General features: G+C 38.7%; 1 protein-coding gene across 2 annotated transcripts; it reads right to left on the bottom strand.

The window, feature by feature from the left end:
- Positions 1-17,586: 17,586 nt before the first annotated feature.
- Positions 17,587-25,633, bottom strand: lman2 (lectin, mannose-binding 2). 2 transcript variants are annotated; one of them, XM_020660638.3, is made up of 8 exons: positions 25,348-25,633; positions 23,859-23,977; positions 23,113-23,230; positions 21,783-21,865; positions 20,388-20,549; positions 20,092-20,206; positions 19,796-19,915; positions 17,587-19,091 (listed from the first exon to the last, which is right to left on the bottom strand). In XM_020660638.3, the coding sequence occupies exons 1-8, from the start codon at positions 25,616-25,618 to the stop codon at positions 18,931-18,933; spliced, it is 1,149 nt and encodes a 382-aa protein (XP_020516294.3). In that variant the 5' UTR covers positions 25,619-25,633; the 3' UTR covers positions 17,587-18,930. The 2 variants fall into 2 exon arrangements, with proteins under 2 accessions (XP_020516294.3, XP_065814958.1); XM_065958886.1 differs by lacking the exon at positions 21,783-21,865 and adding an exon at positions 21,656-21,735 and having other exon boundaries at positions 25,348-25,570.
- Positions 25,634-27,169: the final 1,536 nt, after the last annotated feature.

Raw genomic sequence — 27,169 nt, 5'->3', positions numbered from 1 at the left:
TCCAAGTATGAACATGCTCTCATATTTGATCCTGTCTACAGTAATGTTCAGTTTCAATGCCCATTGTCCCTGTACTTATCTTAGGTAAGCTAATAGTTGTACAGATGCCAAAAGTGAACAATATATAAAGAGTGCATGGTGGCATGGTGGCAGTCAATCTCGTAGACTGTCATTTTCCTGCTGTATTTGTGCAATTAAAGCCAATTTTCATTACTGGCATTAAACAAAATAATGCAAAGGCCACGCTTACCAATTTGCAATAACATGGTAGTTTTTGTAACTTTCTTCATCTTTAAAAACATAGAATCAAGCTTTAACCTTGACACTTCTGCTCATCATAGTGATTTCAAGTTTAATGTTGAAAATGTTGAATTTCAATTTCGTCAGAATATCAATAAGAAATCCTTAATCACAGTCTTCTCCCAAACATGAATAATCAGCTTTTCAGTATGAAATGAGCCTCATTGTTCTTTGTTGATGCTCTGCGGAGAAAAGATTAGATGCCGACAAGTTGGTTCTGATCCCAGGAGCTCCGAGACAATATCGACAGTAAGTATTTTGGCAGCGACGATTCTGCAGGCCGCAACGGGTTTCGTGCAAATCTGTGAGTTATGGGAGCTGTCTGTTTGACACGATGAAAGGAGGAGATTCTTTCACGTGTTCCCTTGATCTTCTCTCTCTGTACTTCCTCATGTTTCCATGTGTCTGTATCCACACACATCTCTCGTTTTTTTCTGTTTTCTTTGGATCGCACTTTCTAATCTGTCTCCTTTTCACAGCATGCATTCAACATAGTCCCATTGTTCTCTGCGTAATCCTCCCTTCACACCTGCAAGAAAAGGTCGTTTTAAGAAAAATGACAAAACTTTGACAAAGTTTAAACAGCATGCATGGCTGGACAGTGGACATAGAAGTAGGTGGGAGTCAGGATTTTCAGTTATATATGATTTCTGCTTCAACCTGAAAATAACTGAATTAAGTTTAAAACATGTATATTAAAGAAAACTTGTAAGAAGCATATGTTTCCAGGGCAATTATAGAAATCATGATTTTTATTCTTGGTCATCCAAAACACATCTGTCAGCTGTTTTTCATTGGAACTAATTCCTACAAATAATGTGGTGGCAGAGATCTGGAAAATCCCTCTTTGTCGACAATGTCATTGACATTGTCCTCGATGTCTTAAATCACAACGTAGATTTTAATATCAATGGATATCAGTGTAGCCTGACGTGCAATACAAGAACAAAATTGTTCATACAATAGAGCCCAGTGGAAATAGGACAGACTTTTTGACAGCATAGAGAAATGATGAAAAAAAAAAAAAAAAGAGGCAGATAATTGGCTGGCAGCTCCTGAAACCTGACCAATGAGGGTCAGAGGGACAAGGACATTTAGATTCAACTCCTCACTTCATTTTTGAACAGTTTATATCATCCCGACTGTTCACAGCAAATAACATCTGTTGGTTATTTGCTTTGTGGATGATTAACATTGAATTATTCCTTAACAAAAAGAAGCCAATTGTGAGCACAGATCGCCTAACGCCCCATGTGCAGAGGCTACAGTCCTAATCTCAGCTCCTGTGGGTTTGAGTACAACCTCGGCCCTTTGCTACATGGCAGTCCCTGTTATCTCCACCCAACATTGCCTGTCTCTCTTCAACTGTCCTATCCATTAAAGGCAAAGTGGCCCAAAAAAAATCACTTAAAAAAGAAGCCAGTTGATGGAGGAACAAGCTATCTGATGCTCAGCTTGCAGCCCCTAAGCTGCAGCAAGTGGGCTTGTAAAGTTTGCAGCCTGCCATGTAAAGGCATTGCTTTATGTACAATGATGCAGTTAGAGATTCGAATAACAAAATGCAAGTCCACTTTGGCTCATCACTGTAGGGTTATTGTCGCTCTTGCATTTCTGATTTTCCTACTTACGCCCTCTTTTATCAGACACATATTTTCTCCAGCCAAACACTGAAGATTCACAACAGATAAGTTACTGAAGTTGGATTGAAATGATGTAAATGAACTGGTTTGTGATAATACAATTCCTGAATGAGAAGTTTCAATATACAAGTAGAAAAGATTAAATAATATCAACACCTGTTTACCACAGAAACACAAATATAAACCCTGGGTACCCAAAATGATGAAGTCTCTTGATGAAGGCCAATTGTTTGAAGTCAACCTGCAAACAATTCAGAAAATGTCACTGATTTAAAATACTGTTAACAGTAACACAATAAATGATGTAATGAGGATGATGTAAACTCCATTCCATCCCAGTTATCAATAATAATCCAGTTGAAGTGTTTTGTGGTGTCTGATTCTGCACATACCCTGAACTCTTCTCTGTATTTTCGGGTGTTGTCATCATGTTGCTGCGTTTGGACATATTTGAGTGTCAGTCGTTGTGCAGTGTAGAGCTCAAAGCAAACACTCAGCAGCTCTGGACTAAGCGACCTGATCCTTTATGTTTACATTCTCTCTCTCTCTCTTTTTTGTGTCAGTCTGTAACAGGCACTAAAACAACTAGTGCATCTTAATGAGATGCCAACAGGTCGTCGTTGTTTGTCGACCTGTGGATCGGTCTGTGTGGAGCTGCAGGTCTGACGGGACACAGACACACAGCGCGCAGATGAAGAGCGCTGAACAAAGCTAACTCCTTCTTGCATGTTTTCTGCAGAGCTGTAGACGTCTTTTTTGGTCGTATCTGCTGTGAAACACTCAAAAAATAACTTATTATTTCTTTCTTAGTGTATTGCTGTATTTCACCACCGCTGCTCTCTCTTGCTCGCTGCTTTTAAGGGTCTAGAGAGCAGCCTACCAGCCGAACAGCGACATCTAGAGGCCCAGAGGTTGTTGTCATTACAGGAATGTAAGGAAAATAAAATGACCTTTTCAATGTCTTTAAGGTATTGATGTAGGCAACAGGAAATTAAATACACTATTGTGTGAAATAAAAATACTACGATACTTTGCTGTATCAAATTTTATTCAAAGCCCTAATGTTTCATGAACAGACTTTTGGCAGCACCTAACGTTATGCATCCTGTTGTGTACGAATGCACTTCATTAAGTTCATTATTTCTGACATGAGACTCGTAATACCAAAATTCAATCTAGAAATGTGTCTCTGCAGGTCACTTTGGTCAAGTGATGTTTCCAGAAGTGTCCGTTAGCACCTCATGTGCACCCAACACACGTGGTCCCCACTCTGTAGGCTGAAAATGAAAAATGTTCTTCACAGAAAACCAATTTCCACCCCCCCTCCTCCCCACTTCCCCACTTCCCGCTTCCCCCCTTGTTTTCAGTTGGGTTTTGTTTGGTGAAAATGGAAAATGACTCTTTTTCTTCTCCTGCCTTTCTCCATTTTTATAAAATGGGAACAACAATCATGCGTTATTCTTTGGAGGAGCACTTTGGAGATATGACATGAAAATATGTGCACGGTCATTTTTTCTCTTTCACTCGAGAAGGAGAAGGACTTCAGAAGCGTCTCAGGTGAGAAAGCTTTTCAGGATTCAGCTTTAAACGGCTTGAAGAGGAGAAAATGTTGACACAACGCAAAAATGCACTCGTGGTTTCTTTCCACATTCAAACGGTTGTTGACTCTGAAAAGCCTGATTTGTAAGAAAAATGCAATGATGATTACCATAGTATTACACTTTGAACCACAGACAACGGGACAATACAAGGTCTGACTTTTTAATGACTTCATTCAACACATTTACTCACTGCATCTGTCTCACACCACTCAATCTGCACTTTCTTCTGCACCCTGAGACATTTCACTCTCTTCAATAAACTCCCACACACACACACACACACACACTCAAAGTTTGGGGTGAAGCTGGAGGATTATGTTCACACTAAATCAATCAGCAGCTCCTTTTTCTGACTGCCTCACCTTCTCACTTTCTGTGCATCAAAGCTCTTTGTGTCAGCGATGAGGTGAAATCAGACAGAACCTCACAGGATGATGATTCTTCTCAACATATTCAAGGGTTAAAAAAGTTCAAAATCAACTAGCTGACAATGAAGAAGCTTTTAACATTCTATCGATGTTTTATGCTTTTGTTTGTACCAGCGCTTCCTCTTGTTTTTGTTTGTTTTACATCTGCTACTACTTGATTTTTTTATGACTTAACTTTTATTTAATGATAATGTGAATGTTTTCTCCCAACAGTGGGGCGGCTAACTGTAATCCTGTACTCACTGTGCTTACATTTTATAACTTACATTATATCATTTTGATTATTTAAAAAAATATATATAATGTGACGTCAGATCCATAGACTGTAATATTAATGGACGAAGCCTGAGTGACGTCAGCCATCTTACTGCACGGGCTCTGGAGGATCATCGGCAGGAGCCGCCATGTTGGACATACCGTCTCAGCCTAACTTTCAGTCAACCGAACGACAGGCTGAGAGCTGGAGCTGAGGCGGGTTTTAAGCCTCTTGACAAACCGTTACATCGCGCCCATCATGTCAGCTACGCGCCTAACTACAGGTAACAGGTATCGTTTTCAAAATCAAAATGGAGCAGTTTAAAAAAAAAAAATCACCCCCGGACAGAGTGTGCCAGCGAGGACAATAACTAATCAGACCTATTTGATTTTTTGTACCAGGCTGTAAACATGTTTATTTATGCTGTAAAAACATATTTTTTGCCTGTGGATTTTGGACTCCTGCATTGGCTTCATTTTTCAAGCCTGGAAGTTGCCGCTTGGACAGATCCTGTGTTTAAAGTCTTTCATCTTCTCTGTTCTAGAGATGCGGGTCTCTGGCTGAATCCACCCACCAACATCAGGACACAAATACACTTGAAGGCTTGATGAAGATTGGTGCAGTGTAACTAGTAATGGTGACGGTTGGTTTCTGGTGCTGAACTGTGAACTTGGCAAGGCTGAATTGAGTTTATTGTGTGTTGGGAATAACTCTGCTTCTTGTGCTTGCTATGAAATATAATCCTGCCACGACACTGTCTCTCAGGAAGATGTTCAATATTCTTTGCTCTTTTACTCGTCGGACGGACCGGTCGGCTCATTGTTTGTTTCACTCTTGCCCAAACATGTTTCATACATTTTTGTTTTTTCCCTGAGGGAGCCCCTCCTTCTCCAACCGTTAGCCCTGCCACCACGTGGGGGAAATCCAACAGCCCCGTCCACTCAGGAAAGCTGCTTCTAAGAACTGAGTGTCATCGCAACTGAAGGAGAACCAACTGACTTTCTAAACCGAAGAAAATACTCAAGAACTTTGAGATGCATATCATTACTTGTTTAGTTATTTATCTACTTTTATCAACATGTTCAAAATGAAGGTATTAATTAATCAACTCGGTAAGAAGTGTTAGCTTCAACTTATATTACAAATTGCATTTTTACTCAAACTTTAACTGAAAGCTTGAATAGTGAATGACAGAAATGAAACAATGAGTGACTGTGCACTTGTCTAGCTCCCTCCAGCTGAATCTCCTCTAATAGATTTAATCCTTTTCAAGTGTCCCTAATCTTCATTTGCATTGCTTTATTTATCTTGGGAGGAGTTTCACTTAATATTGAGACTCATCCAAACTCGTTCCCAGTGGGAGCTGCACAGCTTCACCCGTCTCCCAGTGAACTGTGCTTTCCTTAAAGGAACGTTTCAAAAAGTATGTGGCCAAGTTCTAATTCCCTAAAATTGGTTCAGTTTTAAGGGCACATATGATGGAAAATCCACCTTTACAGTGTTTTTGAACATATATTTGGGTAACCTGAGTGTTTACCGACCCACAAAATGTGAAATAAACCCATCCAGTCATTTGTGGTCTGCGTAAGTCTTACAACACAGAGAAAAGTGCTGCGTTTCAAATTTGCTCTCCTTGTGATGTCACAGTGGGATTCTGGTAAAAATTGTATCTCCACCCATGGACTCCACCCCCAGCCTAGAACAAAACTTTTGCACAGGTCCGCCATTTTTATTCTCGCTACAGAGGAGTGTTGTCTACCAGGAAAACTCAGGGGGGGAGCTCATTGCATTTAAAGAGACACACACACACCAAAACGGAGCGTTCTGAGAGAGCTGGTTTATACAGAGTCACAAACCTCCTCTGGTGCTTGATTCATGTTATATTTTGACCAAAGCACAGCACAGCACAGATGTTTCATTTAGACCACAGGAGACTGTTTGAAAAGGTGGAAAAGGGGGATAATATGTCCTCTTTAATGATAAAAGTTAAACTAGATTTACTGATCTGAGGATTGTAATCTGACATTTCATATTCCCTGCAGGCTACAGTTCCAATAAACACTCATCAGTCATATCATTGAAAGGTAAAAGAAAAAGAAAAATGTGTCATACTGTTTACAATTTCAATTTAACGTGCTGAAAGATTGTTGATGACTTGGCATTACTTTTTAAAGAATATAGGAGCTTTGATCGCCCTGATAGGCACTGACATGTTTAGACTTACACAATTATTAATGTCACCTAGGGAAAAAGAAAAGATGTGTTTCATTTGAAACTCTGATTAAAAAATGATCTGATGTGGAGAGAACTTACAAGATAACACGAAGAATCAGTCCATTAACAAAACCAGGATAATGTTAAGGATATTTAAACGTCACGCTCTGTATTTTTCCAGAATTAGTAGAACATTAATACTTAGTCAGTAGCTGCTGGTTATATCACAAGAAACTGAAACTTTCTACAATGTGAAGCAACCCTGACCATGACTCGTCAGGTCTAATTTTCACAACTTAACTTACTGCTACAGACATTCTGAAAATGTTACAGGATAACAGGAATCAAGTTGTAACTTTTTCTATTTCTGTAAAGGAAAACAGCTCATTACAGAAAGACACTGATAGGTTGATTCGATGGGAAACAATAACCTTTGCCAAGGCCAAGTCTTCTATGATAGGCTATGAAAATCTACAAACACAACCCCCCCTATATGTCTGGAAGTACCCCTCTTAATAGCTGGATCCAGATTCCCTGCCAAAGTAAAATGATCTATCCATGGCCCATGTTACACTCATTCGCCATGTGTCGTGAAAACATGGATTACAGGTCACTGAAGTTGATTATGACACCACAGGTCACATCTACCCATTCACACCCAGATTGTAGAGGCTGCTATGTAAAGTGACCATCAGAAGTAGCTAATCACATTCATTCGAAACTTAGAAAATATTCATGCTTCAAACAGCTCTGCTTTTGAATTTAAATGCATAAATTAACTTCCTGATTATTGAGTCAAACTCTTGTTTTCACCCTCAACTAAAGCAGAATCTGTATCAATCCAAAAGTAAACCAAGTGAAACTGGAAGAAGACATGGAATAGTACGGCTGACAGATGGAAATGTTGTTCTGTATTTGCCAACACGTTAAAGCTGTCCAACAGATCAATTTAAAAACTGAGCATGAGTTATGAGGTCCAATAACACGGAGGATTAGCATACGATGGTGTTCTGAAGTGTTCTTGTGCATGTTGCTCTATGTAATTAGCAACCTGGCATGTCGTAACAGCTTCAGCTTCCTGCTGTTTCATTTTTGAACACCGTAATACCTTCAGCTCCTCTTTGTGTTTATATAGACATGAAGCAAGCCAAAAGGGCCGAATGGAGCTCAACCAGAGGAACAAATGCAGTCTTCTGCCAGTTTGAAATTCCAAAACAGTGTTATTTTTGGGAAATATGTTTGCTTTATAGCACGTTGGCTGACAAAGAAAATGAAATTCCTCAGCACATTTGACGAGGTATGACAAAATATCAAATTACTTTTGAACTAAACTCTTATCAGTTTTACTTTGTCCGTCATTGACAAAGGAAACCTGATTAAAGGATTTTGTGGTTAATTCTTTTTAAAGAAACCAGATTTCCCCTGTTTATGGACTAGAGGTCTGCAACTCGACCTAATCCCTATGGAACCAGAGGCCTGACTTCGGGCTAGGGCCGGGATGGGCTCTGTTTTGGAATACATAATTAGGCCTGGGGTCGCGCTCCCTGCTCTTTTTCTTTCTCTTTTGGCTGCTTTAAAGTTGATGCTCCTGGCTGAAGAACTAACCTAATTCTAAGTGACACACCCTCCTCATCACTCCTGAGCTGTTAATCAGGCCGGGAACAGTGACACACAAAACACAAGCAGGAGTAACACACACACACACACACACACACACGTTCACACACTAAGTTCAATACAAGGAAGCGGTACCATGTAGCAGCTGACAGCTCAGGTTCAAATCCCACCTGTAACTCCTTTCCTGCATGCCATTCCCCACTCTCTCTACCCAATTTCTGACTCTATCCACTGTCCAGTCTCTACAATAAAAAGGCATAAAAAGCCCCCAAAAACATATATACTTTGACGAGCTGGAAAAATGTGCTTTGGATTTTATATTCCATATCATTGGAAGTGAATGTAAAAGTTGACAGAAACTTTAAAAACGTTGAAAAAATGAAACAATGATATGTTAAAACATTGTTGTCTGTGTTTTTCAGTCAGACATGAACACACAGTAATCCATCCACACAGCCTCCTCCGCTGGTCCCCCATTAGTGCAGGTGGTAACAAAAAAAAGTTACTCCTGGGTGGTGACAGTTTAAATGCAGATCACGACCCAGCCTTCACTCGTGCACTGCTGCTGTCAAACTGACTGAGTGCAGAACCGGGAGCGACTCATTAAACCTCCGCTCGTTGTTTATCACTGGGAGCAGCGGGGGTGGACTCTCACATTCATCACACCATTAAAACTGCATTATCAGTTTGAAAGAAATGATGTATTTTGTTATGTTACCCTTTTAAAAAAAAAAAAAAAGTGAAGCCTGGTGATTAGTTCTCCCACAAAAATCTACCCTTTACACCTACAGTCTCATTTGTCGGCTCGCTGTTCAGGTGTCCAAGAGTTCAGAGAGATACTTCTTTGCCTGAAGAACTTCAAAGATTTAAAGTGAATTTAATTTGCTATTTCATTTCTCTCACACTTTTTTGTTGTACAGTGTTGCTTTTTGTTAAGAGTATTTTCAAAGCATACTGTAAATATTTTTAAACCACCCATTTCTAGTGCCCTTTTCCTAAAATACCTCCAACTCATCCAACCACTGTGTCCCCGACGGATTTACATGGTAGAATCTGATTGGTCAGATTTTGCCGACCGCAGACTAATCGTGGAATGAAATTATGAAATATTCAAACATGGTCAAGAGGTTAAAGTCAGAGTCAGAAACGGTTGTGTTCAAGTCAAATAGAAAGCTAAAGCACTATCCAAGTGCATTGAAGCATTGGAGTTGTTGGAGCAATCCTGAACTGGAAAAACGGGATCACATCGGTCCTGCTCACATCAAATTTAAAACTCTGCTGCCCGCTTACAAAACCGCAACAAAAACGGCTCCTCCTTAACTAAACTCCATCATACAGGTCGACACTCCCTCGTGCCCACTACGCTCTGCCAATGAAAGGTGTCTGATCCAACCTTCTCCTCTGTCGCCCCCCTGGTGGTGGAACAAATGACCAAACGCCATTCGATCTGCCTTTGCATCTTTAAGAAAAAGCTAAAGACCCAGCTCTTTCATAAATACCTACACACTTAGTGATATCAATGATGATGATGATGACGAAGGTTTTTGTTTGATAATGACAGTTTTGATGCTGTGTAGAGCTCTCAAGAACAACATGTCGATGTTGTGCTTTGCCTCTGGTCACTTTCTGTGACCAAGCTGTTCGTCTGCACTTACTGAGGTTGTTTCCTCCTCTAGGTCCTTGCTTGTGTTGTATTTACTATCTGATGTACGTCGCTTTGGATAAAAGTGGCTGCTAATTGAATTGTAGAAATGTAGTATTTTGAAAAAAACAAGAAAAAAACAAGTGTATTTCAGAATTGTCTAAAAAATATGATGTTTAATATGATGGTTTTTCTTAAACTGTCTGCTAAATGAATTGTAGAATATTGCAGAATTTTAAAATAATCAGACAAATCCTACTGGACTGACAAAATTATAAAATGTCTAAAACTTTTGTTTTTGTTGTTTGTTTCGACAAAATTGAATGCAGCAGCAGAAGAAAAAAAAACACTCAAGTACTTCAGTCAAGCTGCTTCATTCAAAGTGAGGCGGTATCAAGGTTTAGTGACAAGCTGTTCAGCCTCCACTGCATTCATTAGAGTTTGAAATTGAACACTGTAGACTGCAGACATAAAGCCACTGCTGACATGTTAGAAGAGATGAAGAGAGAACATTGGAGAGGCGGGGGCGGCATTGGTAAAGTAAGTCAAGGCCTGTAAAGAGGAGGAGGAGGAGAGGGGAGGAAAAGAGAAAATTCTGTGAATGAATGGGAGTATCCGCTCACCATTTTCTTCACGTGTTATACCATCCAAATATCTCTATAAGGGCACACTCACACTGGGCAGTCTTCACCGTGCCCATACACGTTTGACCCCCAAAGTCCAGTTCCCTTGACTAGGGTGAGGTCTCTGGACCGTGCTCAAGCACAGTACACTTCCTTGGCACGGTTGGAAGAGGCATACTTCTGGACGATGAGTTTACTCATGAGCGAGCACAAGCACTGGAACGTTAAGTGGACATGACATGTAATCAATACTTGTCTAGCATAGTCAAGGTATGATACATCCTGGAGTGTTAAGAGGGCAGTACATGATGTATGCACAAGAGGTAACCGTGCAAGGGTCCTGTTGGGCCTGGAGCAGTGTGGGAGCAGGATAGTGGGGGACAGCGGAGGGTGGACAATCGGGATATAGCTCAGTTTGGGACAACTGGGCTAGTGTGAGTGCGTCCAAAAGGGAAACTATTTAAACATGAGTTTCAAAACAAGTATTTTGAAAACAGCTCTGGATATTTCCTGGATTGTCATGTTTTATTTATAACTAAACGGACTCCTTGCCTGTATCACGTTTCCTTCTGCAATCTCTCTTCATTGTGTAACATTTAAGAGTATTTTCTAAACTCACACCACCTAAAAACTTGTTTTTTAATCTGCAGCTTTTGACAGGCAGAAACAAGGGTTTAGTAATTCACAACGAATCTTGTATCACTCTCTGTATATGTTTTTGTATTATGAAATTAATTTTGTCGTAAAGCAAATTTAAATGTTCTGGGAATTCCATTTAGAAGCAAATCAAATAACCAGATGGGAATGTCTGCGTGGCTTATCGAGTTAAATATAAAAGCACTGCACTTCATCACATTGATCAATAAATCCTGTAAAACCAATAAAACCATATAAGAGGCCTGCTAAGGGATTTGTATCATCGCTCACAATGGTCTAATAAAAGCAGATAAGGAAAATCTTATATTGTAAAAAAAAGCATTAAACAAATCCCAGATGGTCGATACATTTTATAATACATGTTCCCTTGTATACATGTTATGCAGTTCAGACAATCTCTCACATTTTCAAGGAACAATGAAACATTCTGAAGCAAAAAGAACCTAAAACTTTCAGGGATAAACGCTTTAGATGAAAATAACAAAAACAACTAAACGGCACATTTTCAGCGATCGTTAACAGAAGTTATTGTTGTACGACAGGGATGCGACGCCTGATAACAGCATGTGGATGTGGAAATTGTACACAAGCCTGTGGATTCAAACAGTGCTGGCCTTTGTCTTAGCACAGGAACGGCTGCTGGCACGGTGAGGTTGTGGGAGGAAGATTTGCTGTCAGACTCAGCGGGCCCGCTGCTTTCTAACAACACACTCAACTGGCTGATGGAGCACAAAGTGGGTAAAGAACAAAAGGAGGAGAGACAGAGAGATGTGGCGACAGAGACTGTATCAGCATGAAAGAGGAAAATAGGCCTGAATATAAAACTTATTAAATGTTTAATTTGCAGTACTTCATATTAAACAGAATGGGTTTTGTATAATCATCCATTATTGGCTATACAGAGTAGGGTGGGAGGATGGGATTGGGATGTCCCGATCAAGTTTTGTTTTTGTTTTTCAATATGCATCCATCACACTGAATTAACAGCTTCAGATTTCTAAATGTTGCCCACTTTATGAGTGTTGTAATCCAAACACTAAGGCCCCGTGTCCACTGAGCGTTTTTCCGGGCAGAACAGCGCCGGCTGTGCGCTCAAGAGCACTCGCACAAAGTGCTGAGAATAAAAGCGCTGCACGTCCGTCCTGTCTCTATGACAATGCGCTGTGAATGTACTGTTCATTCTATTTTGGGTTTTTGTTTGTATTTATTTATGTGCTCTTGATGTTATTATTCTTATTACGGTAATTCTAACTACACCACTATTACTACTGTTTATTGTATTTTATGTCTTTGTAAAGCACTTTGTGGCTAATATCTGTGAAAAGTGCTACATTAATAAAATTGACTTACTTTACAACAGTCTGTTGACGATGGCCGCTGTATGACCCACACTGCTCCGTAACTTTTTACTGCATGTTTATTATTTGAGATCGTTTATTTTCGGTGTGCGTACAAGACGCGATCTGTAGGAGGCAAAACTTCAGGGAGTATCAAACATTTGGAAAAGAGCGCCAGTGACGTCAACAGCGCCTTTCGGAAAAAGGTTTACGATTTTCAACTTGAGCGCTCGGAGTGGCTGCACAAAAAAAAGACGCTTGGCGTGTCGACATTTCTCCAGGCCGCTGGCTGCTGCAAACGCTCTCTACTCATTGGAAACAATTGAAAAAAGATGTTGGCGCACGTATAAAAAATGCTAGGTAGACACATGGCCTTAAGTTTCTTATATAAAATGATATAGCTAATATTTATATGGTCTGGAAAACATTACCGCTGACATTGACCTGAAATGATCAGGTAGAAGATCAGCTAGTCTAGCTCCTCTTGGCTCAGTCAAACAATCTTTGTACAAAACCAGTCTGCAGAGAGCACACAGCCAAGTGAAATGGTTAATGTGACCACTAAAGTAAATACCAAGAAAGATTGATTGATTGACTAGTCAATGAAGTCAGCCGTAAGGAAAGAATCAATCACTATTATTACACAATTATTTCATATTCAAACTCTTGTTTTAGACGAATATGGAGAGAAATTATTTTATATAGAGATGATACAAATATAGAAGGCTGTGACAGAAGGAAGTACATCAAAGAGAGGAAGGGATACATTCATTTTTAAACTTTGTTTGATTTAATCTCTAGTCCCGAAACTGCAGAAAACAACGGAACTTTTTAAATTTATTCTTAACCAAATGAACTTGTTTAACTTTAGAAATAACGAGGTACATTTTACAACTTGCATGGACAATATATTCAGCATTGTTCACTTGTCAGCTCCAGCAAAGAATCAAATACTGTTATTAATCTTGGCAGGAATCATTTGACTTGTCTCTTTTAAGAATCGATACGAAATAAATACTCAAACATAAACAAATGTTTACCCTTTTCCCCACCTGAAGAGGCTGCAAGATGGATCTTGACTTTATGGAGAAGTGTAGCTTTAAAGATCGCAGCCTACAAAGGGGAGTCCCTCAGGGGAACAAAAGTCTAAATACCTTCCCAAACTCTGAGACAATCCAACATCCCAGGATCAAATGTATCAAAAACAACCAGGTCAGAGTCCAACATTTCTCAGTTTATCTTTCTAAAATCGCCTCAAACTTACAGAAATTTGGTTTTACTCAACATTTATGATACAAAAACGTACAAGATGACAGACAGGCTGCAAATAGTGATACAGATGAGTGAGAAATGCATCAACAACACTTTAATCTGCTCTAATTTAAGATCTACCAAATGCTTGGGCTGCTAACAAGAGCAAACTGAGAAGTTTGAATTCCATATATTTAGAATTTAACCACTGGTGTTTCCATTGGTGTTCTTCATGTGAAGGACTTAGTGGTGACTGACAACCACCTGCAGGCAAATATTAAATACGACATGGTATTTCCTGAATTTATGAGCTAATAATGAGTGTCTGAAAAGACCATAAACTGGTCAAGAGCTTTTTTTAGACGGTTAAAACACAACCAGAGGCGGGTCCATGATGACTGATGAGGTCATCCAACCCGCCCAGGGTGATAAAAATCTTAAAGCCATCTTGTAAATTAAAATATAAATCTGTCCCACGGAGCGAGTGTATAGACAGGCCAACGAACCTTTTTGTAAGAGCCAGAACAGATGTAACATTTCGGCACCTTTTCTTCAGAAATCTACGTCACAGCAAATTTTGGGCCGAGCAAATTCAAAAACTGTGACTGCCTAGAGATAGACAATTAAGTATTTAGTGTTCAGTTTGACCACAGCCACCCTATATTTGATGGCAGTGTGAGATATGCGGTGTAAGAATTTAATGTTCTGACAATTAAAGCAGAAAGCAACTTCACATTTGTCACATGGCTTTTCCTCGGCATGTATTTTCATTTTCTCTGCGCCTGATAATATAGTGCAAAAAAAACAAGTGCAAATCAGTGATTACACTCACAAAGAGAGCAAAATGAAGGGAAATCTTGAGTAAATGAAATAATTGGATGCTTCTCAGCACATCATTGAGCAGCAGAATAAATGATTAAGAGCTTCAACTTAAGAGTAAAAACACACTTCTATGCTGATGACACCGTCTTCTATACACAAGCTCCCTGCAAACTTCAAGAGGTGCACGAGCTTCAGATGACTTTTCCCTCCTTACAAATTGCTTTGATGAGTTTAAAATGTTCAAAAGATGAAGATATTGGTTTCTCCAAATTGGCTTACAATAGCCATTTCATCTTCATACTTTTACTTTTGACCGTACACCCATTAAAATGGCGACCTCCTACAAGTATTGACTGACATGGATTCAATGTTACCAATCTGGTGACCCATTTCACGCAATACAGCACTAATGTGCTTTACAAAATGTACATTATTAATCCTAACCTTCAGCCCTGAATCCAACACGTCCCCCCCTCTATGCTGTGACTAACATGTCCCTCAGTCCCAGGTGCTGGAGGATCCGTAGGATGAAGGCTATCAACCCTGAGGCAATAGCTCACTCTGTCAGTCAGCTTTCAAGTCAATCACAGCTTCCAGGTGTGGAAGTACAAAACTGTGGGCTATTAAAACTTCTGCCCCCTGTCACACACACACACACACACACACACACACACACACACACACACACACTGATGCATGGTGGGCTGGATTGATAGTCTGTGTGTGTGTGGGCTGCCACACACACACAGCCGCGCTGGATAATGAAAATTCAATAATGCGCTTGAATACTCTATCAGCGTTGTGTGGAAAGTGATGAAATGCTGAAGGATGACAGATTTTTTCACATGATGATCTGCAGTACTCAGCCTGGAGGTAAGGAGCGTATATCTTTGGCCTATGTGTATAAGGTCATGCGGAAAATATTAATGTGAAAATGATTGATTTTGACTGATGTATTTCAAAATAAAGTACACTATTTTCAACCTTGAGGGTTCCTGTAGTAATGAACAAGGTACATTTCTACATTTGCTGGCCATGTTGAAAATGAGTGACTTCTGGATCAAGTGCTAATTCAATAAGTAATATGAAATAATGCACGGTAAGGCGCAATTTTTTTTTTTTTTTTAAGTTAAGTGGCCTACTAGGTATCTGACAAAGCTGTGTAACTGCTCTAGCCTGGAAAAGCAATGCTATACCACTATCTTGTGGTCAAAAAAGGCATAACAGTTGGACAATGTGATCTTTTTGCAGATTTGAGAAATGATGGATAACTGTGATAGAAATGCTTTGTGGATATTGTTAATAAATTATGATGCATAAATTCACAAAGATACGCTACGAGACATAGGTCAGTGTGAGAAAATGCCAAGAAACAACTTTTAATGAATAAAACCAAAGACAAGATAAAGATGACCCAACACAAAGTCATTCTAAACTTTAAAAAGGTTACAGCTGGATGATATAGTTTCAACTTTCAAACCACAAACTCAAACGGAAAATAAAATGCACTTGAGATAATCCATTTATGAGCAGCAAAGACACTTCTGACACACTTTGAATCCTCGTAGCATAAAGGTCGCTTCTAATACCTGCGGGATGATTGTTTTCACTTTTAGCTGCTTCTTTCGAGAGAGACAACACATGTTAAATGGCTTTTTTTAGCAAATACAAATAATGAATACTGCACATTTTCGCCCCGTAAATAAGCATACAGGAGAAATGAGGTGGATAAATCCTAGCAGTCCACCTGCTTCACAGCAACAGGCCAGGGCACGTCATGGTGATTTAGGCTTATGACATAAGCTCTGCTGTTCAGATGTGATTTATTAAGATTAGTAAATCATGTTTACAAATAACCCCTTTGCTTTCTGTTTAATGTAGACAATACTGCAGGTGATTCAATATTTGAATAGCTGCGTGTGTGGGCAGGCATAGGCTAATTATGTCTTTAAAAGCCTTTACAAATTAAACACCTGGTTGCAACACACAAATAATACAAGTTAAAGCCTACATTTCACCACTAATGTAATCAACAGCATGACAGCTACACAATACATCAGTCAAAGGATGGATCAACTACAACCAAAGTAAGGCAAAGCCAATATTCAAAAATAATGCAATCAAACAAATAGTCCCACATTTTAAAGCAAGAGGAAATTTAAAGCCAGACAAACACCAACAAAGAAAACAACCAGCAGCCTCATTGGTTTAATATGACAAAGATGAAACACAGCAAATGGAGAAACAATTTGAACTTGCAATGTTGGCAAACAGTGAACACTTACATTGTTGTAGTGAAGCACTTCAGCTCCACTGAAGCTAAATTATTTGGCTTCATGAAAGCTAGCGACCTTGAGAAGCACAGGCGAGCAGGTGAGTTACCGCCGAGTTCGCACCTTCGCAACCGGCAGAGCGAGACAGTGGGCGGGGCATCGATACTTCGCTATTAAGCCCCGCCCCTCTAACTCAACAGAACACCAAAAAAAACCTGGAAATTTCTGGAAAGTCTTTTTAAACTTTGACACTTCGAATATTTTTTTTCCCCCCCCAAGTAATTATTATTTCCATATAGTTCTAAATTCAGGCGTGTTAGAGGGAAAGTTTTTTTTACGAGGCTACATTTCTTCATTATTTTTAAATAAAGAAAAAAATATTTGTATTTTAAAAAAATGTGTTCATTATTTTAAAAAGATTACCAGTATCTACATTATAGATACTGTTTACATGAAGTGTTTGAGTGAATGGACTGTAATCTATGCTTTTACACTATTTTAAATGTCATTGTTATTAATGTCTAACCAGCTGTTCAATTTTCCTCGTCCTTTACTCCAGCCTGATGGTCTATTAGCTCTTTACAAACTTCATCTAAGACTTTTAAGATTTATGAGTCGTATTTCATTTTTGACTTATTGCCTCTTTGCTTCGCTGTGTTTTGGTGTACACGTTGCTGAATAATGGATAATGTTGCAGTAATATCGTTCTGTTTTGTGCACTAAATGTGTTTCTTGTTTCTCTGCATTGGGCACTGTCTTGAGAATTGTTGTTACTGTTGCAGTCTTGACGGTGTTTCTTCATTTATCTTTTTAATGATTATATTAATCACTTGTCTTTAAGACTGTTACATTCTTCCTGATAAATACTTTGATAATCCAAAGTTAAAGGTGGATAAAACTTGTCAATAATACACCACGACTCAAACAGTTTTAATCGTATTACTTTATTTCTGTAGAGTGGTTTCAAGTTGTGTCGAGTCTCATCACAAATCAGATGTGGCAGAAACTAATACAGCACAGCTTCAAGGGAGCAGGAAAAAAAAAAAAGATTCAAGATTTACCCGAGATATGGGGAGCAGGGGGGCTGGAAGAAAACCAAAAGAAGAGCAATATGATCTTCAGAGAAATGAAAAAGCTGGTTTGAAGGTGTTAAGTGGACTTTAAGGTTTATTATTTCCTCGTCTGTGTTCTTTGAAAGAGCTGCTTTTATTAATCACACTTGAATCAGTCAGTGATTCTCATAATACTTCATTGAATGACAGAGGGTCTGTCATGATGAATCATTATTAAACATAAAACACAAACAATTCATAACTAAGGCATATTCTGGATTAATCACCCCGATGCTGCAGGGAAACAAACAGACAGAAAGGAAAAACATCAAACATCTCTGCCTTTAGGACTGAGGATGTGAAGTGTTTAAAACCCCAACACTGAAAAAAAAAAAAAAAAACTTTCACTCCTGTTGTCTGACAGTCGAGGGTCCTGACAACACATTTATATAATTTATCCCCCTAGTCACTGTGTTCTGCTCCTTTATGAATGATTACATGGAGAGCATGATTTTATCCTTGCTAACAAGTTAAACTGTCTGAATGATCAAAGGTAACAAACAGCAAAGGTTTCTTCTTTAAAGTTTCTTAAATGAAGAATAGAAAAAGTAACAAAGAAAGATCAACAAATGCAACATGTCCCATGGGTTACCCATTTGATTTTCTACTCTTCTAATGTTTAACATGTTTTCTTCATTATGTTTTTTTTTTGTCTGACATTTTTGTAACTTTCTTATTCCATAAAAAATAGGGTAAAAAGTCTGGAAGACAAAAATCAAAATCAAAATGACCATTGGATGCCAAAGTACGCCGATTTTTTTTTTTAGCATCATATCTGCAGAAAAGAGAAAAGCAGAAACGGGCTGGAGACATCTGTTTGATGATTTAGCATATTTCTAAACAGAGTTAAAGGTGGAGATCAAAGCGCTTTAACAGCAGCAGGTCTATTCTCACGCTGCCATCAATGGACACATGAAAACCAAAAACAAAAAACAGCATAGATCAGGGTCACTCATTATGGTAACCTCTTGTCCGCCATCTTTTAACCCACATCTCAAGTTACCATCGTCCATTCCCAACGCAGTGCTTCAAAAGATATAAACATTTGTACAATCTTTTAGAAAAAAATTCACATTGAATGTGCTCTATCTGTCATCTGGAAACAGTTCATTCCACAAACAAACATCTCCCTGACAAGGTTCTCCGTCTTTTCTTCCTCAGTAAAACCTCTTGTTCCTCTCCTGCCTCTTCTGGAAAACTACAGCTCCGACCACGGCGCACACGACGATTCCCAGCAGGGCGCAGAGCAGGAGCAGGAACACCTTCCAGCCGGTGAGGGGCGTGCCTCGGAAGTTTCCGGTAGGATCGTCAATGTTGTCTGTGGAGGTACGAGAAAGCACACGTTCACTCCCAACGTTTCAACTCAATGGCTTATTTGTGAATGGCTGTCCTGCTTGGGATGGAGTTGTTAAAAATTCATGAGCACAAACTCAGGGTGAGTAGAGGGAGGTAAAGCAGAGGGGGGCACATCTGGGACACCACATGTTGCCGATGAGCCCTCTGGAGTTGTTGTGGGCAAGTCATCAAAACACCTAGGAAGGAGGGTGGCAGCCCCCTGATGGATGTTATTGCCTCTCTTTATACCCTGCCTCAAGTACCCACTACTGTATCCCCCCCCCCGCCCTGATTTTATAATGCAGGTTACAAGGGATTAGACCACCTAGTCCTAAAATAGAACTCTATTCCTATATGTTTCTTCTTCTATACTGTAAATAAGAGCAACTGTAATGTCTAAATTCTGATTCTGATTCCTGATTGTGTTGTAGACATAAAAATCTTCAATACAACACGTTCTGCCTTTGCGATTTGCCACTTATTTTATTTGCATCAAAATTAACAGGCATGACTCTCTTTTCTCGATTCTCAATTTGCATGACTGGATGTAAATCACTGCATTCTGGATGGAGTGAATTTTCAGTTGTAAATAATTGTACAGTGTGAGCGATGACACGTTTCCCACAGTTAGTCACATGTACTCTCTACATACACAAACAGAACAAGATTCCTGCAGCTTTAATGTACCTTTAGGGGACTTGAGGAGGCTGACGCTGGGCTCGATCTTTGTCCAGTCCTGATTCTCCTCCTCAGGGCTGTGTTCTACCATCAGCTGGTAGAGCTTCATGGAGATGATGTCATGGTTATCTGAAACACAATAAAGAAAGTTCAAACGATTTGACAATGTGGTGAGTATGAACTATTTAGAATACCACAAGAATGTCACTTAGAGAAAGTGGTTGATATCATCATTTAAAAACTTCACTTTGTATTGGTTTTGTTAAAAACTGTTTGTTAGAGTACAGCCTTAAGCTCCAACCTACCGGACAGATCTCCCGTAGCTGCCGAGGCCCCAAAGAAATATCCGGTAGGAAGACGAACCCCCCCGATGTCGATGCACTCTTTCCACTCATTCTTGTCTTCAACATCAATCATCACCTGCAGGATATAACTTACATTGAAGTCATGCAATATAGAACTGCAAACAAATATCTTTCTATCAAAGAAAAATAAACTTTTAAATCCTCAAAATCATGAAAAACAAAGTACGTGCTTTAGAATATTTTTTTAAATATCTACCAGCATCCTGGTAGAAATAAAAAAGAGATTGTTTAAATACCGTGAGTCTCTCTCTGGAGTAGCGGATGGCGAGGTACGTGTCATGATCTCTGTTCCTGATCTCAGCGGAGCAGCCTCCCAGCTCCGACGATCGGCCATCTTTGCCGTGGTCGTAGTTCACTGAACCGTTGTTCACCATGGCTGAAATAAACGGGAAGGACCGCTGGCAACAGAAGAGATCAAAATCAACAACTAAAGCTTAACACATAATGTTGCATACATGTCTTTTTAAATAAAGATGATGGACAAATGAATAGATAAAAGAAGTCCACAGTGTGCTGCTGGAGAAGCCCTTAGCATCAAGTGAGAAAATAAATAAGATGCACTTTATTTTAGGGTTCCACATCAGGTTTAACATTTTAATAAATAGGAGAAAATGATTTATCCAGTTTGAAAAAATCTGAAAAAAGAGGTTTCCAAGATAACATGAATGATATCAGTCATATTCATTACATGGGGAGTTGCTGCACTTCTGCCCCTTGTGGTCAAAATAAGCATTTCAATGTTGATCCCTTCAAAATAAAATAAATTTGAAAAACTGAATGTAACAAAACTTTTATTCGCCCTTTGTCAAACTTTTTGTATTCTTCCAACTCTTATTTTCATCCATTATGAATGAAAGTGTTTATTGAAAGAATAATTAGTAAAATTATGCAAGATAGACATTTTTAGAAAAAAGATTTTGCTGAATGTATTTTCTCACTTGTCGCTCAGGGCTCCTGCACATATCAGCTCATGTTTCTGTATTCACAGAGGCTACTTTCACACTGCAGGAACTTATACCTTTAATTATTAATATGAACCTATATCTACATTTAATCTCTGACAGAGATAATTAACTGGCTGATAGCTGGAAACAGTTAGACTTGAATTTGTTAATTTGAAGTAAGCTAGATGCTTCTGGATCTGTTTTAGCTTCACATAATGACCACATAGTCCAGACGTGCAGAGATTAAAAAACAAAGGATCCAACTCCAATGAGGAACAACAACAAAGCAGAACATTTTAAACTGCAATGTGAAAGTATTCAAGTATCAGAATGTACTCATAGAGACACTAAATGATGTTTACCAACACGGGAACTGTCTGACAGCCATCATGCCAAAAAACATGATTGAGTTTCTGCAGTAGAAAATGTGCAAAAATAAATGCAGTTATAACTTTTTAACATGCAGAAAAAAACTTCCAACAACATGCTGACTCCGAGTAAAAGAAAAGAAAAACAAGTTGCGACAACATGCTGACGATTCGACCTGAGCAGCCACTCACATCGGTGGCATCATCGTTAGAATAAGTATCTATAAAAACGGCCAGCCCGTGGAAGAGAGCATTGTTGGAAAACACGGGCCCTGCGAAGAAACAAGCAGGTCAATCACCCAAAGTCACACACACTTACATCCATCCCATGGAGATCATTGCGGAAGGTATCCAAAAAAATAGCCAGCCCAAGAAACTGATCTTGGTTTCCAAACACAGGGCCTAGGATGGAGGCAGACATGAGGTGAGACATGAGCACACAGGTCGAGACACTTTACTGTGGGCAGCAGTGAAGAAGGCAAGTGGAGATGATGAACACAAACATCTAAACATGATGGAAAAATAAGCTTAACGATGGAGCAGGAGCAATGCGTGTAAAGGGGGGGGTTCACATACTTTTAAAACGTGGGGACTGATTTTCGAATTTTGGTGTCTGGATGATTCAAAGGCACAGAGAGTTCTGGATCCCAACGTAAAGGACGCGTGCGAGTATATGGATAGTGATGGTTATAGAGTATAAAATGTATGTTTCTATTTTCATACATAAGGAAGAATAAATAAGCATTTAAGCGTCTGAAAACTTATTGATATTACTTTGACATATATTCACAATTTTTCTTAAAGAGAAAGATGCTTTATTTGCCCAGAATCAGCCATGACATCGCTCCTTTTATAACCACCAGACTGCATTGAAAAAAAAAAACAGTTGTTTTACTTCACAGAACACGAGTCGCTGGTCAAACACCGCCTAAATTAGTTTGTTTAATTTTGTGTTTTTGTTGGTGTTGGTGGTGTTTACCATGGTTCAGATCAAATACAGTACTTGTTTAGCGAGCGTTACACAAACAAACCTAAGGGCTAGAGGAGCAACCCCTCCTGTTTCTAGCTGGCAGAATGACTTTTTTTTTTTTATTAAGCACAATGTCAAAAAGCGTCAGGTCTCTTGTTCCATGTGCTGAGCTCTGTAATAATCTTATGAAGTATGACAGCAAGGGCGATCACACCTGGTCTGCGTTGATGCTTTAAGGTTTCTAGTCATGTAGGTAGAATTAAGGGGTGGCGGGTAGGGTGGGATCCCTGTATGCATCGTTTAGTAATGTAGTAGCTAATAATGCATGGTTTAGAAATATTAGACTTTGTTCTCTTTTTTGTTTTCCTTTGTAAATGTTCTTACATTTAAGTTTTGTTTTTTATTCAAGCTACGTTTTACTCAAAGACTTCTGATGCAGCTGCAGCTTGCGAAGCCTTATTAGTGATTTTATAAATGTATTTTTTATTAAGAGCAACACAGGTTAAGCAGGTGAAGTGAAGTGGCTGAACGACGAGCTGCAGGTACAGCTGAGTGTGCATTTTGTGTAAATTCAAAGATCAACCATCTGATGCAAGAAGGCTCATCAAAACATGAATGTGATATCAAGCTGGGTGAGATTCTTCCACAAAAGCCGGAACTCAAAAGAGAATGACATTACCTGGATGCAGCCTGTCCTTTGTGTACCAGAGAGCGATGCCGTCGCCATGGAGATTCTTCTTGCCTGACCCGTGAATCTTAAACTGCACATGCATCTCCCAGTCTTTCAGGTGACACGGCTGCAGACCAAAAACAGACACAGCAGTTATTTTCTATAGCAGCAATGAGGGCTTACAAAATGTGTAAATGAAGAATCTCAATGATGAGAGCTTCTTTCTTCTTTTTTTTAAACATCTGTCACTTTTAAAGAGATCTCATTGGTTCTCAACAGAGAGTTATTTCTGACAGTTTATGTTTTGTGCAAATACATTTCAGCAAAACTGACACTTGAGTACGGCAACAACCACTTTCTGGATATTATTTGAAAATGTCATTTTTACAGTTTGAAGAGGCAAAAATGTAATTACTGGTTTGCTGATTCATTATTCAACTTAATCCCCGGAATTCTTGCTAATGAAAATTGACATCTTTTATAGATTGATATCTCTTTCAAACAGACATGGAGAGGAAATTAGACACAACTATTTCAACGTCTGTCTTAATGAAGAAAGATGCTTCAATAAGATTCAGGCTGAGAGAGCTGAAAAAACACACACTTGAATACATTTATTACATTTTATGACATTATTAAATTAAAATGTGAGGGCTCGGGTGTCTGTGATCTTTGGGCAATTACACCAGCTGGCCTAGACGTAGATTTAACAGTGAAGTAATAAGCAGGATTTTATATTTATAGTATCTTCTCACCACAGTGTTCCAGATGGATCCCTGTTTGCTTCTCTCATCTGGTGTGAGTCTGACGTACGAGCTGGTCACCAACGTGTTTCCCCAGAAGTCCCACTGACTGCTATGTCCGCTGCCAACACCTGCAGGACGAACGAGAAAACACATGAGGGCATGTGAGAAAGCAGAGGAGAGAAATCAATGTGTCTCAGGTGTCTGAATGTTCATCTCAGAACAGTATCACTTTAGTTATTGAGCTCCTCCACGCTCACTTCCTTCAAGAAATCCCTGAAAACTCACCTCTTCAACACTGCCTACAACCACTAGCATCCACCCCCCCCCCCCCCTTACATTACTCCTTTGTCGTACTGTCCTTGTTTTGTTTTTTGTCGTTTTTGTCAAAACGTCTTTAGTTTTATATAGCGCTTTTCTAAAAACTCAATGCATTGGGGCGCTGGTGGCACAGTGGGTTAGTCACGTGCCCCATGTACGGAGGCTGTGGTCCTCAAAGCGGGCGGCCCGGGTTCGAATCTGGCCTGTGGCTCCTTACCCGCATGTCATTCCCTACTATCTATCTCTCAAATAAAGGCACAAAAAAACCAAAAATAAATCTTTAAAAAAAAACAAATTAAAAAAAGAATGTATTATAATTATTACAATCATCATTATTGTTATTATTATAATCATCATCATTATTATTATCATTATTATCATCATTATTGTTATTATTATTATCATTATTCTTATTATCTGCATATCAGCAGCAAAATTGTGCAAAGTGTCCCACTTAAATGAAAAGCTTATTTTAACTGCGAGTTGACTATTTCAGCCAGGAGCCACAACAACCTGTAAAACAGGTAAAACCTGTAAAACCTGTAAAACATGTAAAACAGGTAAAACCTGTAAAACATGTAAAACAGGTAAAACCTGTAAAACATGTAAAACATGTAAAACATGTAAAACCTGTAAAACCTGTAAAACCTGTAAAACATGTAAAACATGTAAAACCTGTAAAACATGTAAAACATGTAAAACATGTAAAACATGTAAAACATGTAAAACCTGTAAAACCTGTAAAACATGTAAAACATGTAAAACCTGTAAAACATGTAAAACATGTAAAACAGGTAAAACCTGTAAAACATGTAAAACCTGTAAAACCTGTAAAACATGTAAAACCTGTAAAACCTGTAAAACATGTAAAACATGTAAAACCTGTAAAACCTGTAAAACATGTAAAACAGGTAAAACAGGTAAAACAGGAATGTTTCACTTTTTATTCCCTCAGTTGTTTTCATTGCAAACACCTTGAATGTAATAATAATAATTATATAATAATAATTAACAGCGCAGCATTAACCTGAACTCTTTACTGCAGCTGCTTCGGTTTTAGATAATCTAAGCAAAACCAAAAGAGTTTCAAATGCCGCTGAATAACTTCTAAACCCAGCTGATGATTAGAGGAGTGGAAACAATAACAGGTTAGCCGCAGCAGCTAACAGATCCGTGTTACCTTGGTAAGGTTTCATCAACGAGTGCTCTCTCTTTAGATGTTCCACGTTACCGTCTGTTATATCACAGCTCACAAAACACACCCCGAATATCAGGAAGACCAGTGCTGCTCTCAGAAATACTCTAAAGTTCCCCATTTTGTTCAAAAAGCTTCGGAGAGTAACTCTCGTATCCAAAATGTTTCTCGAAACTCCATATATCGAGCCGGTCCGTCTGACATTACCGCCCGGGTGGAAACCAGACAGACGCAGACTATCACAGCCACACTTCATTGATAATGGGACGTTTATTTACCCCATGTGTATTTAAAAAATATATACATTTTAAATACAATAATCTGAACAGTCTAAAAACATAATTAGCAATACACATTTTTAATCAGATGATCTGAAGGAGAGTCTAAACTATGTATGTTCCCGGACGGAAGATTTTACTAGACGGCAGATTGTTACGAGCCAATCAGAGATGCGCACATCGAAAATTAGGGCCAATCAGAGAACAGGTGTAGTCTATTTATTTATCCACTAGATGGCGACCGAGCCTAAAGATAAAAACAACGGTGCAGAGGTCTGTGTAGTTTTCTCTCCAGACTCTCGGTCATTTAGAAATAATATAGAGGACACAAGTGGCAGACAAGACTAATTAATGCATATTAGGCATTTATATTGCCTATATCCACAACCTTGGACATACCAATAAATAATAATAATAATAATGCATGAATAAATTATCACTCAATGATAAGATAAAAACATTAACATGCTTTTTTTGACCAAGAACATACACTGAATTGCTCTTGAAAAATTATCCAACCATGCTCTAGCTACAGTACAGTAGGGACTGCGCTTCTCTGTTTCTGGAAGTTCTAATTGGAAAAAGCATCATTCATCACCAACAAAATCTCAGAAAGTTTCATCAGTAGAATCAGACATGTTTTACCCAGAAATATTCTGATTTCTCTCTATTTCGGTTACATTTATCCCTTTCTCTCGTACTGCAACATAGTCTGGGGAAGTATCTCCAAAACAAACCTTTTAAAACATCTTCAACAAAGAATCTTTTACATAATAGCTCTGTAATGTTTTTTTTTTTTTTTGCCAAATAACCAAGTTCACAGTTAATTTACTACAATTTAATCTGATTTTCAAACACATTCACAAAAATATTTGAGCCTAAAATATAAGAGTTATGTATTTCAGCTGCATATAACATTTCTATAAAAAATTGTTTGGACAATTTTAGTGTGAAACAAAGTGATAAACATCATGCCATGCCAAATAAAACACATGATTACGTTTTATGTGATTAATAATGAACTGAACGTGTTTAAAATAGTCATTGGAGCATTATAAAACGAAATACATAATTAAATCAGTGGGTACTGTACAACACATTCAAATCAATTTCAACTTTAGCTCAGCACTTCAGTAAACCAATGCAGGAACTTATGGAGTTTTCTTTTGTATCTTTTTATAGAAAGGCTTGTTTCAGGATGAATTTAACACGATGAATTTATCAGAATAATTGGTAATAAATAACAAAACGATGATAGCTTATTGGCTGTTAGCATCATTATAATGCTCAAAACAACAGAACTCACGCTTCATAAAGGACGGTATTGAAACAGCACTTTGAGTAGCTGCGCTGACTTTAGCAAATACAGCAGGAATTATTGATTGATTGATCGATTGGAGGTTGGAATAAAATAACAAGTAATTTAATAATTACAGACCAATTTTAAACAGTATGCAGCAACAGAAAGAAGAACGCATGTACTACTGACATGAAGTAAGACTGATAGCCTAGATATTTTTTTAGTTTTT

Source organism: Labrus bergylta, chromosome 9 (genome assembly GCF_963930695.1).
Source record: "Labrus bergylta chromosome 9, fLabBer1.1, whole genome shotgun sequence".
Lineage (NCBI taxonomy): Eukaryota > Metazoa > Chordata > Actinopteri > Labriformes > Labridae > Labrus > Labrus bergylta.
This window is presented reverse-complemented; position numbering and strand designations above follow the sequence as displayed.

What these genes read in the sequence shown, in the direction of transcription:
- lman2 (XM_020660638.3), bottom strand. Translation starts at nt 25,618, where the DNA reads ATGAAGTGTGGCTGTGATAGTCTGCGTCTGTCTGGTTTCCACCCGGGC. An exon ending in GTTGATGAAACCTTACCAAG is followed by an intron (nt 23,978 to 25,347) that starts GTAACACGGATC and finishes TTCGTCCTGCAG; the next exon opens with GTGTTGGCAGCGGACATAGC. An exon ending in AGCTACGGGAGATCTGTCCG is followed by an intron (nt 19,916 to 20,091) that starts GTAGGTTGGAGC and finishes ATTGTGTTTCAG; the next exon opens with ATAACCATGACATCATCTCC.